Source organism: Melospiza georgiana, chromosome 4, assembly GCF_028018845.1.
Source record: "Melospiza georgiana isolate bMelGeo1 chromosome 4, bMelGeo1.pri, whole genome shotgun sequence".
NCBI lineage: Eukaryota > Metazoa > Chordata > Aves > Passeriformes > Passerellidae > Melospiza > Melospiza georgiana.
This window is the reverse complement of record NC_080433.1, coordinates 34,632,738-34,647,674: the sequence shown is the minus strand read 5'-3', so window position 1 is coordinate 34,647,674 and position 14,937 is coordinate 34,632,738. Positions and strand designations below refer to the sequence as shown.

Sequence of the window (14,937 nt, the reverse complement as noted above, 5' to 3'; positions counted from 1 at the left end):
CAGGTCTGGTAGCTGTTGTAGAAGGATCCCTATCAGTGCGTGTTTCTGGAATTGGTTGTTGTTAAATTGTTGGCAACTTCATAGGGGAATTAACTCATTCCTAACAGTTAATCCTTTATTTCTTCCCAGGTATGAGTATGAAACTGGGAGGGAATCTGCACTGGAGATGATTGCGTACCTCCTCGACACGTTCCCGCAGGTAACGAGCACCCCCTGGTGTTCCAAGAATCAGGCAGTTACTGTGGGTTGCAGTAACAGCACTTTCCAAGCAGTTTATTTTGGAAGCACTTGCTAGTTCCTATTATCTCTTATCATGAGCAGAACATTCACTTATCTCCAAAGAACCGGGCTTTGCTCCAAAAGAGGAATGACATGCTGGAAAGTCTGCAGTACTTCTTTGCCTAATGTGCTCTGTTTGCAAGTAAAATAAAGCTGTGTCAGCTGGAGTTTGGATAAACTCAATCGTGATTTATGGCAGGAAGAAACACAACCAGATTAGGAAACAGACTAGGAATAGAAAGTGAGAGTTTTCTCACTGTAAGGGTTTTTCAATATTCATGAGAGATTGTTGATAGAACTGGTGTGTTCTGTTTGATTGGCCTGACTGGAGAGGAAGGGCTTCTCAGTGGGGTGGATCAGCATGAAAGCTAAAAAATAACTGTGTGTCTATACAGGAACACATAGGCAAAATCCTAAGCTGCCTTGAATCTTTGCAGCTGGAGCTTAACTGTGCATTCAGGACACTGGGAGAAGTGCAATCAAGCAAGAATTTGGAAGGAAGAGAAATTCTGCACAGTAAGCTGTGCTTCAGCACTGCCCGATGATTTAATATTTCACATTGGTTCCTGGGAACTCTTTAAGGTGGCAAAGAGCTGCAGTCTCTGAGAGAAGGACATTTGGCTATTGCTGCAATACTGAGGACTTCAGCCTGTTTCAGTGAGAGCTGGGCATGAAAATGCCCTTTAAGGTTTCACACTCACTTTGCTGACCCAGGGATATGGTAGCGAGTCAGAGTCAGAGCAGGGCTGGGGCTGCTGTAAACTCCCTGTGTGCTCCAACAACAGGGTCATCCCATTTTAGCAGTTCAGCTGCCTTAACATGAACCTACTCAGGGCTAACACTGCTCCTGAATATAGTGCAGCAAATACTCCTCTTTTTATCTTTAAATGCCAGAAGCTGCTTGGGTATTTTTGGTTGATAATGGTTGTTTCTTTCTAGGATCTCCTGCACAAATACTGTGGGCTGTTTTTTCTCTCTCTTTGTATGATGATGATAAACGATGACTCAGCCAAATGCAAAAAGATGGCGGCTTTGACATGTAAATCTCTTCTCCGTAAGATCAGCAATGAAAAACAAGATCTGATGTTTTCACTGGTCACTGAGTGGTTTCACAGCAAAAAGGTACTCTTTCATCTTTTCACTGACCAGGTCTGAACTCTGTTGGAGAGTAAGATTAAGGCAAGTGAGAGATTGCTAGTACCAGAGCTGGTGGGTTGGTGGATTAGTTGTTCCTGACTTAGAGAGCAAGAAATGGTACAGCTTCATAAAGCTGCACAAATATAGGGACCTGCTGATGCTTTAAGTCAACCTACAGACTCCTTGCAGCTACATTTTGCAGCTCTCTAACAGTTCCACTTTTGGCTCAGTGTAATCTTTGCTCAGGTTAGAGTTTTGAGCAAATTCCTTAAAGCTTTCCTGATCCCAGCATTTTGTGCTGACTTTATCTCAGACGTGCTTCATTCTGTTGCTGGCAACTGGAAGGCAGCAAACCTGGTCTTCAAGATCTGGTGTTTGGATCTGGGTGCTTGGGTGACAAGCTGTCCTCTAGCTGAACCCAGGTTCTGTCCCTCTACACTAGTAGAGTTAGCATTCTTCAACACTTCATGGTTTCCATCCTAGGATGTTCAGTTCTGGTTTGTAACTGTAAGCTGCCTGTTGCATTGTGAAGAGTTGAAAAGTAACTCCCAGATTTCTGCAGTTGGGATTTCAGCAGTTCTGGCATTCAGTTTTAGGGTGCATTCCCAGGGATAACTTGTGCTGCCAGGTGCTTTTATACCTTGCTGGCAGCATCTCCTTTTTCAGTATACTCTGAAAACCAGCTTCTCTTAAGGTGCTGTTGCTACAGGCAGAAAGTAAGGGTTGCTACCAGCTCCTGCACTTGGGAGCTGCAATATTTGATTATAAGAGTTAATTTTTTGTTATTTTTTGTGTGTCAGAGCTCACACAGGAGGTTGGCTGCCCAGGCATGTGGTTTGTTTGTTGAAGTGGATGGAGTAATGTTTGAACGGCGCCTTGCAGCAGTCCTCACATTGATTGAAAAAGAAATCAACCCAAGTAGATTTGAAAATGTAAGTAACTTTTCTCCATGCATGAAGCTCAAGTGAAGAGAATTAAAAAAAAATGGAAAAAGGGAAAAAATGTAGGAGAGATTTAATGATTGAACTTAACTGTTCAAGACTGAGGAAAGAAACAAAACACACACATCTGTTCTGAAGAGGACCTCACTGACCTAGAACCTTATTTTTTGCCTGTAAGCCCAAATTTGATGTCATATGTCACAGCACAAGGGGAAAAAAAACTTTGCAAAGCCACCTGGCCTGAGCCTGCAACTGTGCAGTGTAACCAGCAGATATATTGTTCCTTGCAGTGTGGGAAATGTGTCTGCTAGCTGCAGAGATTTGTGTAAGCATTGATTTCAGGAGTGCATGGCATGGGACTCTGCTTTGTCCAGTGTTATCTACAGCTTTAACTTTCAAAGTACTTCCTGTACTTTAAGACCATGGTTTTGTTGTATGGAAGATCTTTTTAGTGCACTTGATTAACTCAGAATAACAAGGCTGCCTCAGATTCTACTTGGCATGTGATAATCCCAAAGGGATCCCAGTCACTGTGCCTGGAGAGTGGCCATGAATGTTACTTATGTTCAGCATGCTGCCCTTGCACAAGAGAGAAGAGACTCTCAGATCTGTAAATTGGCAAGAGATGAAAATAAAATACCTGCAGTGAGGAGAAATTTGGTGTAATCACACCCTGTGCTGTGACGTACTGACAGCTGACATCAAGCCAGCTGGTGGTTGCAGGCAGGCAGCACACACAGTGTTGTCATAACATCTCAGGGCTCCCCAGGTGATACAGACAAACCTGCACTCAGCTGGGCTCTGATGAGAATCAAATCTGCACAAGTACATGCACTGACATAATGTGTGTAATTGCTTGCATTTAGAAACCCAGCAGTTTGTTACAGTCATGTCTGTATGAAAAGCAAGAAGAATGATTCTAATACAATCTCCTGCAGAGATTGTCTCCGGAGGAAATGCTTCAGTGGAGGTGCTTCTGTTCTGTTTACATTGGGAATTGGGTACAAGTCAGTCTTCTGGCTCTTTTTGAACGGTTGATCTGAAATTTATTTAGCCAGGACTAATCAGGACTGTCCTCAGGTTCTCATAAGTATCTTTCTTGACTTGCTGATTTTATTAGATAACTGAAGAAGAAGAGGAGAAGGCTGCAGATAGGCTGCTATTCAGCTTTCTTGTGCTGGTAAAAAAGCTAATCACAGAGTGCAACTTGATTCAGTTAACCAAGCACAGTGATGTTGTGAGCAGGATCTGGGGTAAGTATCATTCAGGAGTTAGTACAGCTGTGCTCCAAGAAAGATTCTTTGTGTGCCTTGTGGTTTTTCACACGCTAATAGAAATGACTGAACTTAATTATACAAGGTTTCCATTCTGCAAAATGCTAACACACAGCAGTTATTGGGCAATGAAAGAGAAGTTGCTAATGGAAAAGGTTACATGCTTGATGAAAACAACACACCCTCTGTCTCAGTTGCTGGGAAGTGCTTTCTATTATCCACAGAGCAAATAATTTGAAACTATTGCATGTTTCACCATAATTACATTCTCTTGGATGAAAACATTGAGGTCTCCTGAGAAGATGAGATTTCCTTGATCACACATACCAGCCAGAAAATGATGACACTTGGTAATAGTGCTCTAAATACTGTGCCTGTCAGGATGTGAAGACCTGGAAGTTACTTGATTCAAGCAATTTCCCTGTGTGCAAGATTATAAAACATGAGGCTGGTTATTGCCATTTTGTTGCCTTTAATTTAACTGCTTCATTTGCTGCAATCAGATGACCTCATGTGGCTGGTTAGTGACTTTAAGGAGTCCAGCCTGCCAGGTGCCTTTAGTGAGATAGCAGATAATCATTGTTATCCTGGATTTTGGCCAGAGGTGAGACAGGAGAGCAGCTCCATGTCTTCTCTGAAGTATCCTCGGCCTCTCTGCAGGGGTTTGATTTGACCATCAGCAGCAGGCCCAGCTGACACAAGCCAGTCCCCCAGACATCCTGGGCAGATGAGCTGTGGCACCGACTCCCCATGGGGACTGTAGTTGTTGCAGAAACATGACTTGCCTGATCACTGTGGGGACATTTGGCTACCTGTAGGTTTTTGCTGCTCTTCACTTTGGCTGGATTGAGTTGCTAGAAAGTCTTTTATTATATTCTGAGCAGATTAGCACAGTTCATTTAATTCACCTTTTTATTGCAGCATATATTGCAATAAAAATAAATTGTTGGGAGTGGCCTCATTCTATTTTTGCTCTCAATTTCCTTTGCTGAAAGAGGTTTTCTTTTCTCCAGATCATGTCCAGTCTCACCTGTGGTATCCTCATAGCTGGGTCTGGCTGACAGCCACTGAGATCTTTGGCTTGTTGTTTGCATCTTATAAGCCAGAAGATCTTGTCAACAGATGGAAGGAAAGAAAGTCAGGGAAGAGAAAAAAGACACCAGCAGAGCTGTCTGCATCCACAGTCTTCTTGACTGCTGAACTGGACAAAAAGGTAATGATGTCCATACTACCCCTTCACTCTGCTCATGCTCATTCCCTGACTGGGACATAAAAATAGTTCAGTTTGGCCTGAATGTTTCTCTTTTAGTCACTTGTCTGCTGTCTAATCCTCATCACTTAAAGCATTTGAGGAGGTGGCTCTGCTGCTGGGAGGGGGCTTCTCCTGGGGTCTTACTCTCAGTAGCACAAAAATACCTTTCCAGATTGAAAGATGCAGGCAGAAGTTGTGTTGATCTTTTGGTCTCCCCTGGGAATTGCCTTTGGTGACTGCAAAATACTGCTTTGAGTGTCTGCTGCCAGCTCCCTTCAGTGGAGTCATTCCTTTCTCATTTTTCATTTCCCCAGATGAAGGAACTTGCATTTGCATTCTGCCATCAGCTGCAGTCCAAGTTCCTGGACATGTCTCTGAGTGAGCAGGTAAGGGCAGGGGCTGCAGGAGGGCACAGGGCAGGCCCTGGCATGTGAGGGATGTTGTGTCCTAGGTGGTGGCACAGGACAGATACACAGTACAGGGCTCGCTGCTCTCTGCCCAGGGCACAATCCTCTGTCACATCAAGTCTTGGCTCTTACAGAGGCAACCCACAGTGACTTACTCCTCTGTTTCCACACTTCAGGTTATAAAGAATTTACTTTTTGTGGCCAAAGTTTTTTACTTGCTAGCCCCTGCCTCAGAAGAAGGTAAAGAGGCAGATGGAGAGCTCAGGTCTGAAGTGGAAGAGCAGGAGGTATCAGAGGATGAGAGAGATACTTCCGCTCAAGGAGAGGAAGAAAGAGAGGACACACAAGAGAAAGGCCAGCCAGCCACACTGCTGTGGTTAATGAAGAAGCTCTCTGTCATGGGGAAGAGAGAAGCAGCATATTCCCCTAAGGTCCCTTTAAAGGTAAGAACAGTGTAGTCCCGCTGCTTTTGATGAGGTGGGCACTTCTGCAGGACAGTGTTGCTCTGGCTCTGCTTTCAGGGGACAAGGGGCAGAGGGTGCTGTGAGCTGGCACTGAAGTGAGGATTAGTAGGTGCTGAAGAAACACCTACTGTGTTTTGGGGCTCTCAGGAAAGGCTTGTGCCTGTCCTTGCTAATGCTTCCAGCCTCTTGAAGGGTGGGGGAAGAGTGGTAAACCCCAGGGCACCAAGCTGAAGAGAACAGAGCAGTGCCTTTGAATGCCCCAGAGTCCTCATGCAGGCAGGGGAATGGCAGCGTGGAGTAACTTGCTAGGAGGAGGGGGGAGGTGTGGGAGAGCATCACCAAAAGCACTGTGGTTCCCCATGGTGCACAGATAGGTTGAACTTGTGTGTCCTCAGCTGTTGAGAACAGTGAGAACAAGCCTGTTGCTCAAAGTGTCAACAGCTGCCAACCCAGTCCCAGCTCACACAGCAGGGGTTGTGTCTCTAAAGGCTGCACTTGGATGCAGTAAGACCTTGAAAGAGCAGTGAATTTGTGACTCAGGTGTCTAAAACAACACCTCCTGTGCTGAACAGTGATGCATGGCCCTCTGGTAGCAGTTCAGTTAGGAAGCTTCCTTCCAGCTTTCCTTACTTCATGTCCCACACACTTCTTTTCAGAGAAGCTGCATCTTTAAGTTCCTGGGAGCAATCTCGGTGGATCTGGGGCAAGACAGGATCAAGCCCTACCTTCCAACAATTCTCACCCCTCTGTACAGGGAGCTGAACAGCAACTATGCAGAGCAAGGTAAGGGATTTCCCTCTCAAAGAGGAATGTGCATCACAGCTATGCCCCAGTACAAACATTACCTGCCATTCCTTTTGTCTGATGAGGCATTGATATTGTAATCAGTGAATTTTACCTGCTTGCTGCCTAACCAAAATACCAGGAAGGGAGGAGGGTGTATGTCAGCTGAAATAGAAACCTGCATGTTCAAAGACTGGAATGAAGTTAGGAATGCTCCTGTGTTCAAGTGGGTAAAGCTTGAGCATGTGGTGTAGTAGGAAAAAACTAGTACTCAAAGGTGGGCTCATGGTGGCAAGACTTAGAGAGTCCTTCCTGAGAGGAGCTTGGAAGAACTGTTTGAGAGACCAGGGGAAGTATTTGCCCTGCTCTCAGTTTTCCTTTGCACCTCTTTGTAGCCTTTTTTCATCCCCAGTATCTTTCTTTTCCCCCAGTGATTGGAGGTAATATATTGCCACTAACTAGTGATTCCAACAATTAAGCCAGCCCTTATTTGGCTACCAAGGATGCTGACTGGAATAATCTTTATTTCCAACAAAGCCTATTTCACTAGAAGCCTACTGGCTATGTATAGAAAGAAAGCCACTTGTAATTACCTTTGGAATGACTTCACCATTCTAAAAATTTTTTTTGCTTCTCAGAAGCTTTGTTTGTTTGTTTGTTTGCTGGTTGAAAAGCTACTCTCTGGGAAAGCTGGTGGAGCACCAGCGGATTTCACAGGCACCAGTTTGGGCAAGGTTTATCAGTGTAGCCATCCTTTATTAAAGAAAGAGGAATCCATATTGTGCTCTTGGCTTTTGTTCCATATGCTGAAAAGATAAAGTAAGTCAATTTTGTTTAATAGATCCAACACTGAAGAACCTTTCCCAAGAAATCATAGAACTTCTCAAGAAGTTAGTGGGGCTGGAGGCCTTCTCGCTGGCCTTTTCTTCTGTGCAGAAACAGGCCAACCAGAAAAGAGCAATGAGGAAAAAGCAGAGGGCTTTGCAGGTAAGATTCCACTTTCTCTTGAGAGAAAAAGAAATAGGGCTTCTCTAAAGGCTTGAGAGATGCCCAGGAAGGGGAGTTTGAGGAAGAACTGCATCTTTAATTAGGACAGTTTCATCAGTTCCTTTACAAAACTTGGAAGAAGCTGTGTATGATCAGCCTCTTGCACAGGTTCTGGCTGACAGGGATGGTTTTCTGCTCACCTGAAGGGCAAAGCAGCCTGAACACCACCCATGTGTTATTTTAGCAGTCACCAGTTTCTCAGGAAATTGATGATTTTCACAGGGACTGCTGTTAGTTGTCAGTGAACTAACAATATACTGGTTTTCCTTAGACTGTAGCAAATCCTGACATTGCTGCAAGGAGGAAGCTGAAGAGACACAAGAATAAAGCAGAAACCAGGAAGAGAAAGATAGAATCCCTGCGTCCTATGTACAAGGCCAAGCGACATCGAAGTAATGCACTAAAAGATTTGGCAATGGTGGAATGAAAGGGCTTTTCCTTCCTGGAGGATTAATTTATGAAAAGTAATACTGAGTTAAAGAACTAATTACTGTTTTTAAAAGTACTTACATATTTCAGTTGTATTTATTAGTATTTTTATGGCCTTTTTCATCAAGGATCTTAAGTAAAAACTTCTAAATTTTTTCCAAACCTGTATATTTACCAGAGCATGTACAGTTAAATGGGAAACAACTGTGATATTTTATATTAAATTTTACTTCATTTGTAAGAAATGGGTTCTGTGATGATTGCATTTCTGCCTGTGAGCACACTGGTCTGACTCCTGACTTGGATTTGTCCTTCAGTTTCTGCAGCTACACTGAGCTACTTACCTGTCACTTCTGGCTGAGAGTGCAGGAACAACAGCTCATGAAGGTGGAAGTTAAATTCAAGTCACTGCCCTGGCACATCAGGGCAGTAATGTGTGCTGAAAACACTGGTTTTCCTTTCAGACACCCACTGAATGCCATGTTGGCAGCCAGAGGTGCACTGCTTGTGCTCTCTTGCTGTACCTCACTGTAACAGTGTGTCTGCACTGCAGGTGCACCTCTGCAGGTGTTCGGCTACGTGGCTGCTGGAACTGGCAGCCCTTGGATTTGTTCCTGTACGCAAGCAGCAAGCAAGCAGCCTCTAGGAAGCAGCACACCCTGGGTATAGCTGACAGTTCCAGATTTTATTAGTGTTCTATCTACACCAATATGCTGGCCACCAAACCACCAAAGGAAGGGGGGGATGACAAAAAAAAAACCCACCAACTTTCTCAGCCAGTAAGACTTCCATACAAATTAACATAAGTACATTCTTTAAACAAAAAGTAAGAAATGGAGTATCATAATGTACACATTCACTTATTTCAGTTTTACAATTGAAGAGAGGCATCCACATTACAGAAGTCAAACTCAAATCTGATCTATTTACAAGTATCTGTGGCCTGAACATACTTAACTGCAGAAAGGAGGATGCTGGCTATAGCTGACACTTCCTTGCACTGGTCAGTTTTGTATCACTGCCTGCTCTTCAAGGCCTCCACCAACCTAGGAGAAAGGTTAAGTCAGTTTACTGAAAAGTCATCTCATTTCTGCAGAAATACTTCCAGCAGAAAGCCAGTCATTCTTCTCATGTAGACTTACATCAGACTATCCACAAATCCAGTCTTATTTAAAAAAAAAACCAAATGTGTAAAATTAGATACATGAATGAAACATAACTAGACTGATACTCACCATTCCATTGCTTCATCAAGCCCTGTGCCTTTAGTTGCAGAGGTTTTGAATATCTGCCATTTTCGGTCCTTCAAAGCTGGTAAGCCAAGGGCATTTGCCATTTCTGTGGGAGTCATGGCCTGTTCCATGTCCTGTTTATTTGCAAACACCACCAAAATGGCTTTCTTCAGCTCTTCTTCCTAAAAAAAAAGCGAAATCATGGAAGTTGTTGCAGAGACTTCTATGGAATTTAAGGAGAGAAAACCTATACAATATAAAACTGTACATATAATAAAAAAGAACTTCAGCAGCTCTCAATTATTTTGTTTGCTGATTTCTGTTCTGTAGAAAATTCTTCAGTGAAAGAATGGTGTTTATTTTCCATTCCAGTATGATACTGGCATTTCAATTCCAGTATGAAACTGCTTCCTATAGGAGCAGTTTCAAAACATGGCCAGCCCAAGTTATGAAACAAGCTGGTAGCTGGATTTAACAAGGCACATTAAATGAGCTTGCAGGTATTTTGGGCGGCAAGGCAAGAAAGAGAAAGGAAGTGTTGCTCAACTGATCTTACTTCCATTACCTTGTTCTACATTTGTTCTTCAGCTTCAAAACATTGTAGGATGTCAATTACTAATTACTGTCAATCCTTCAAGGCTTGATCTTGCCACACTGCAGTATTGAGCAGCTGTCCTGGCAGGCAGGTAAATTTTCATATGACTGCAAGGCTACATGAAATTAACTGTCCAGGTAATGCTGCACAAACCCATGAAATACCTGCAGAGTATTCAGTGCTCTGTCAGTCAGAAGTGCTGCATGGGCTATGCTGAGGGCTGAAGTTTCACAAGTGAAGTTGAGCTTCACTTGGTTCACTGAATCAAATTTCATATTTACTCAAAAAAGAAAGGTTTTAATTTCTGAATTTATTTTACTGATAATGACTGTGATCCTTGTTTTCTTACCTCTAACATAGCAACAAGCTCTGATTTTGAAGTGCCAATTCTGTCTCGATCACAGCTGTCCACTACATAAATGACGGCGTCTGTGTTTGAATAGTAACACCGCCAGTAGGGCCTGCAGAGGAGACACAAGTTCCAGTCATGTCATTTGCATGTCAGCAGTTAGCTAGATAATCAAAAACAGATCACCCAGAGGAAGTAAAAACTCTCGGAGGTGAAAAGCCCCAGGAGGCAAGTAGATTTCTTCAAGGGGCTACAAAAACTAACGGACAGTACCAATACTCTCTGAGTCACAACAAAAAATAATTAAGAAGCAACTTGAAAACAGGGAAAGAACAGACAAGCTGGCGACAGATTTATTTGGGAATCAGACTGCAGGACATCAGATCCATAACTGAGGGATAGGAAAGCAAAGTAAGTTTAAAGATGTAACCAAAGAAGGGTCACCAGAGAAATCTTAAATGAATAATTAATACAGGCAATTAAATAACAAGGATCAAAACAAAACACATTTTTCAGAATTACTGTACTGTACTGAAACTAAAAAGTGAAGGAACCTTTATCTCACTAACTGCACCTTCCTTACTAGCTAACTACACTGCACCTTGCTACTAAGCACTGAAAAAGGGATCAAGGGGATCATACAAGGGTACTGTTAATGACTCATTACAAAACTTGTGAAGCTTGCTAAAAAAATTACCATCTATACCTAAATCCAGCTTCACTACTCTTAAGAATGCAAAGCCAGGCAGTATCTTTCTGGGTTTTTATCACCCCCTCCATCCTTTCTCAAAATGCAACTCAATTGCCTACTACACTAATAAATTTGTTTGTCAAAGTAAAACCGAATACAAATGAAAACCCCAGCTAGTTTTTTTCCAATCTGTGCATCACAGGTTTTACAAACTGAATTCCATTAGACATGTTCTCCTGAGAATGGGCTTTTTAAAACTTAACCAATTTTCAGAAATGCCTGCTATGAGAATTCCAAGAACTTAGCACTTTTTAGAGAAAGTTAATTGACTTTAAGAACTCTATTACCTTATGCTTGTCTGTCCTCCTAAGTCCCAGACTTGAAATTTCAGATTCTTGTAGGTCACCGTCTCAACATTGAAGCCAATGGCTGAAACAAAGTTAAACAATTTTACTGTTGGTAATTTTCCTGTTTTTCTGAAGAATATCACAGCACTCAGTTTAAAATTTTCAGTAGCTGCATAATAAAGTTCATGCCCTTTGAAAAGCTACCCCAACAAACATGACTCAAAATAATGCAGAGATATTTCTTTTGAACTAATAAAACCACATTGTAAACATATTGTAGAGATTTGTAAGAAATGCAAAGGTTGTTAAAAATCAACAGCAGTGTGTCTGAAATCACCAAGAGAAACAGAGCAAGGGTTAAAGAACTGTCCTGCTGTGATAACCAAGTACAAAACTGACAGCAAGAGAGCACTAAAGAATGTGTCCTTCTGTTCAAACAAGGTCTGCACTCTTTGAAGAGCCACAGCAGAACCAAAGCAGAACCAACTTCTCAGGAGAGGACTCGATACTGATGTCTGGAAGATGGCAACAAGGCTGCAGTATCACATATGTCATTCCTTGTCCTGCCAGCCCAGAGAAACACAGCACAGGGAAGTGAACAGTGGGCACAGGCTGCTTAGAATTTATGGAAGCTGAAATAAGCAAAACCCTCAGGCAAAAAGATTAAGTCCCAGCAAACTGTTGGCTTCTAAAAGGTAATAGAGGCCTGAGCAAAGTGAGATGCAGGAGGAACACAACAGACATGACAGGGACATTAAAAAGTCAAGCATCCCTTGTCCTTCATGTTCCACAGAGTGATCATGGCCAGAACACTTGGGCACACACACTGGGTGGGTGTGGCTGCATGAATGCCAAGACAAGTGGTGAAATCACTTGCATTTTTTAAGTAAGCATCACCTTCTCCCTTGAAAGCTCACATTGAGTTTTGTTACATTTTATAGAGACTGTAAAGTTAAATAATCTGCTTTCTTCTTCTCCATGTTAAACAAAAGTTTATATAACCCTTGTCAAAAAAAAAGGTACACCATCCTATGTACAGCAACAACGACCTCTGAAGTTCACATAATACCTGTATTTGGAAACAAACTAATTATAGAGTCCACATTTACCATCTATTGAATGCTGACCTACCACAAGTAGTCTGTGAAATCATGCTAACAATCTTGAGGTCAAATGCTTTTTGAATTTTTTAAGGCAGCATAAAATATTCTTTTCTAATACTTTTATCCAAGAAAAGTTCTTAGATACAACAGTGCAAGGCTCCCACACCATCAGGTCCTTCTGTTTATGAAGGAAACATGTAGTAAGTTCAGCTGGCAAAGTTTCTGTGTCAGAGCTACAGGCAAATCACAGGCTCCAGGCAAATACCCTCCCTATGGGCAGATCACTTACTTGGAATGGTGGTAACAACTTCTCCAACCTGTAACCTGTAGAGAATGGTTGTTTTTCCTGCTCCATCCAGCCCCAGGATGAGAATCCTCATCTCTCGAGTTCCAAACAAACTGGAAAAGATGGTGGAGAAGAAGCCCCCTACAAAAACCAGCAGAGAAAGACATTTCAGTGTCAGCCAGCTCTGTGGAGGATATGCAAAGGCAGACAGACCAACCTCATCTCTTGCTGCCCTACAAGTCATTTCTCTTCTCCACTGAAAAAGCACAAGTCCAGGTTGTTGCCCAGATGGCTGTGTGCTCATCAACATCATGTCCTCCTGGTTTATGCTGCCATTTTATGATTTTATGGTAGCTCGCTCCAGCAAATCACATTGCAGCAATATCAAATCTCACTGCAGTTACAATTTTATTTTTTCCTTTTCTCTCCTTTGCCAAAATATGAGTCATCTGCTTTTTGGCTTGTATCAGACTCTACCTTTTCAGTGCCAGAGACTATACAAGGACCAAAAGAAGCCTGAAAGAATTCAGCAACAGAAGATGTCTACGGCCTTCCACAGGATCAACCACTTCTTTTTTTCTTCAAATTAGGTATAAATCAGTTGGACCTATTAAATCAGTTCATTACAAACAGCAAAGCTGCACCAAATCAAGTATGGTAATGCTACAGAGAAGTCTAGCAGCTGATTTTAAATGTCCTTCTCATTCTTTTTTTTTTTCAAAACCGGCTTGTCCCAGCATCTCATTTATTCTCTAAATGCATGCAAGAGTACTTGTGGCCAGGCTAGTATCTGATTTATGCCTACTAGATTTTTAATAATAAAAAGAATGCTGATGTTCTAAGCCAGTAAGAATTACTTTTTTTTTCCAAAGATGTTTATAACAAAAATACCTAATGTTAAATCATAACTTTGTACATACACTTAGAGCCTGCAAAAGGTAATGAAACATCCAACAAGCCAGAATCACTGACAACACTGATAAATATACCAGAGACAAATTAAGAAGATTTGTGACCAAAATCTTACTGAAAGATGCTTTGATAAAAATTATTCCCTATGTTTGCCTATCTAGGCATCTGCTTTTCCAGGGAAAGGAGGGAGCAAAGTTTATACTTCACAGGAAACTGAGACTGATAACAGGTTGCTTTATCTCTTCTAGGCCCATCCCACAGAAGCCATACACTACAGACCTGGAAAACAAGAAGTTATAAGGGACCATCAGCTGCCAGTCTGCATAGTGCTGCTCATGGCACCTCTTACTGCCAGGCAGGCTAATAACTTTAAGAGAACTGAGCTGGAAAAAGGTATTTCAGTAGAAACATCACAAGCAGAAGGTTACCACTGGTTGCATGGAGGCCTAAGATGCAAAAATTCTTTCAGTCAGTAACTTTGCTTGCCGCCAGACACCTCTCACTCCCTCTTTTTATACGCTATTGTGCCTGCTTTTCCCACACTAAAACACTGCTCAAACACCATCTGCAACAGGGCAGGTTCACCTCAACAACTCAACCCTCGGATTAAGGGCCTCTCCTTAAAATACCCTCTACTTCATTTACCGGTCTGCAGGACCTCCTCTCCTAATCCGCTCTCATCAGCAGCCCATTACAGACTCGATTCACAGTTTAATTTTGCCAGGTGTCAGGAGTACAGCACCTGAGGACGTGACCGAGCACACCCTCCTGCGGCTGCTCGGACCATTCCCCACGGCAAGGCAGCCCCAGGGCGGCCTCCGGCCACTGCCCGGTTCCCGGACAGCCGGCCCGCGGGCAGGGCCGGGCCTGAGGGCGGTGGGCATCGCCAAGCGCGGCCCTCAGCCCGCTCTGCCGCCGCCGGCGGGCTGGAGACCCGCGGGAGGGCTCAGCACCGACCCGTCCGCCCTCCCTGCCGCAGGGAAGGGTCCGGATGGACGGCATCCCTCGGGCAGCCGCTTCCCACCCGCTCCTCACCCATGTCGAGCCGCTCCGCCGGCGCTCCGGCCCGCCCCGCTCCGCTGCCCTCGCCGCGCTGGCCCTGCCGCCTCCGCCCGGCTCCACGTCGGACTCCGCGGCGAGTAAACAAAGCGCTCCGCGCCCGCCGCCGTTTCGACACACGGAGCCCGGCCGCGCCCCCGGCGCGGAGAGAACGGCCTGGGAGGGGGACCCTCGCCGAGCCCTTCCTGGACACGCCCGGGCGGGAATCAGAGTGGGGAGAAAGGTCTGGAGAATAAAAGCCGCGGCCCCGGGGCCCGCGCGTGGCGAATCTGCGGCGGCGGGAGCGCGCGGCGGGCGGGGCGCGGCGGCGTCACCGGCCCGGGGCCTCGGCGCTGCCCCCAGAGCCGGGC

The 14,937-nt window shown here is 44.0% G+C and overlaps 2 protein-coding genes across 2 annotated transcripts in view; one reads left to right on the top strand and one right to left on the bottom strand.

The window, feature by feature from the left end:
* UTP20 (UTP20 small subunit processome component) overlaps positions 1-8,589 on the top strand; it is a 63,066-nt gene extending 54,477 nt beyond the window's left edge. The window contains exons 53-62 of the mRNA XM_058021940.1: positions 130-199; positions 1,219-1,401; positions 2,217-2,348; positions 3,478-3,610; positions 4,645-4,844; positions 5,198-5,269; positions 5,467-5,733; positions 6,411-6,537; positions 7,379-7,524; positions 7,856-8,589. Coding sequence (XP_057877923.1) covers positions 130-199; positions 1,219-1,401; positions 2,217-2,348; positions 3,478-3,610; positions 4,645-4,844; positions 5,198-5,269; positions 5,467-5,733; positions 6,411-6,537; positions 7,379-7,524; positions 7,856-8,011 — 1,486 coding nt within the window. The 3' untranslated portion in view covers positions 8,012-8,589. The remainder of the gene's footprint in view (positions 1-129; positions 200-1,218; positions 1,402-2,216; positions 2,349-3,477; positions 3,611-4,644; positions 4,845-5,197; positions 5,270-5,466; positions 5,734-6,410; positions 6,538-7,378; positions 7,525-7,855) is intronic.
* Positions 8,590-8,677: 88 nt separating this feature from the next.
* ARL1 (ADP ribosylation factor like GTPase 1) lies at positions 8,678-14,668 on the bottom strand. Its single transcript, XM_058021941.1, has 6 exons — positions 14,564-14,668; positions 12,620-12,757; positions 11,228-11,309; positions 10,190-10,301; positions 9,249-9,427; positions 8,678-9,059 (listed from the first exon to the last, which is right to left on the bottom strand). The coding sequence occupies exons 1-6, from the start codon at positions 14,565-14,567 to the stop codon at positions 9,029-9,031; spliced, it is 546 nt and encodes a 181-aa protein (XP_057877924.1). The 5' UTR covers positions 14,568-14,668; the 3' UTR covers positions 8,678-9,028.
* Between the last annotated feature and the right edge of the window lie 269 nt (positions 14,669-14,937).

What these genes read in the sequence shown, in the direction of transcription:
- ARL1 (XM_058021941.1), bottom strand. An exon ending in GGAGGACAGACAAGCATAAG is followed by an intron (nt 10,302 to 11,227) that starts GTAATAGAGTTC and finishes TCTCCTCTGCAG; the next exon opens with GCCCTACTGGCGGTGTTACT. An exon ending in CTTGATGAAGCAATGGAATG is followed by an intron (nt 9,060 to 9,248) that starts GTGAGTATCAGT and finishes CCTTTCTCCTAG; the next exon opens with GTTGGTGGAGGCCTTGAAGA.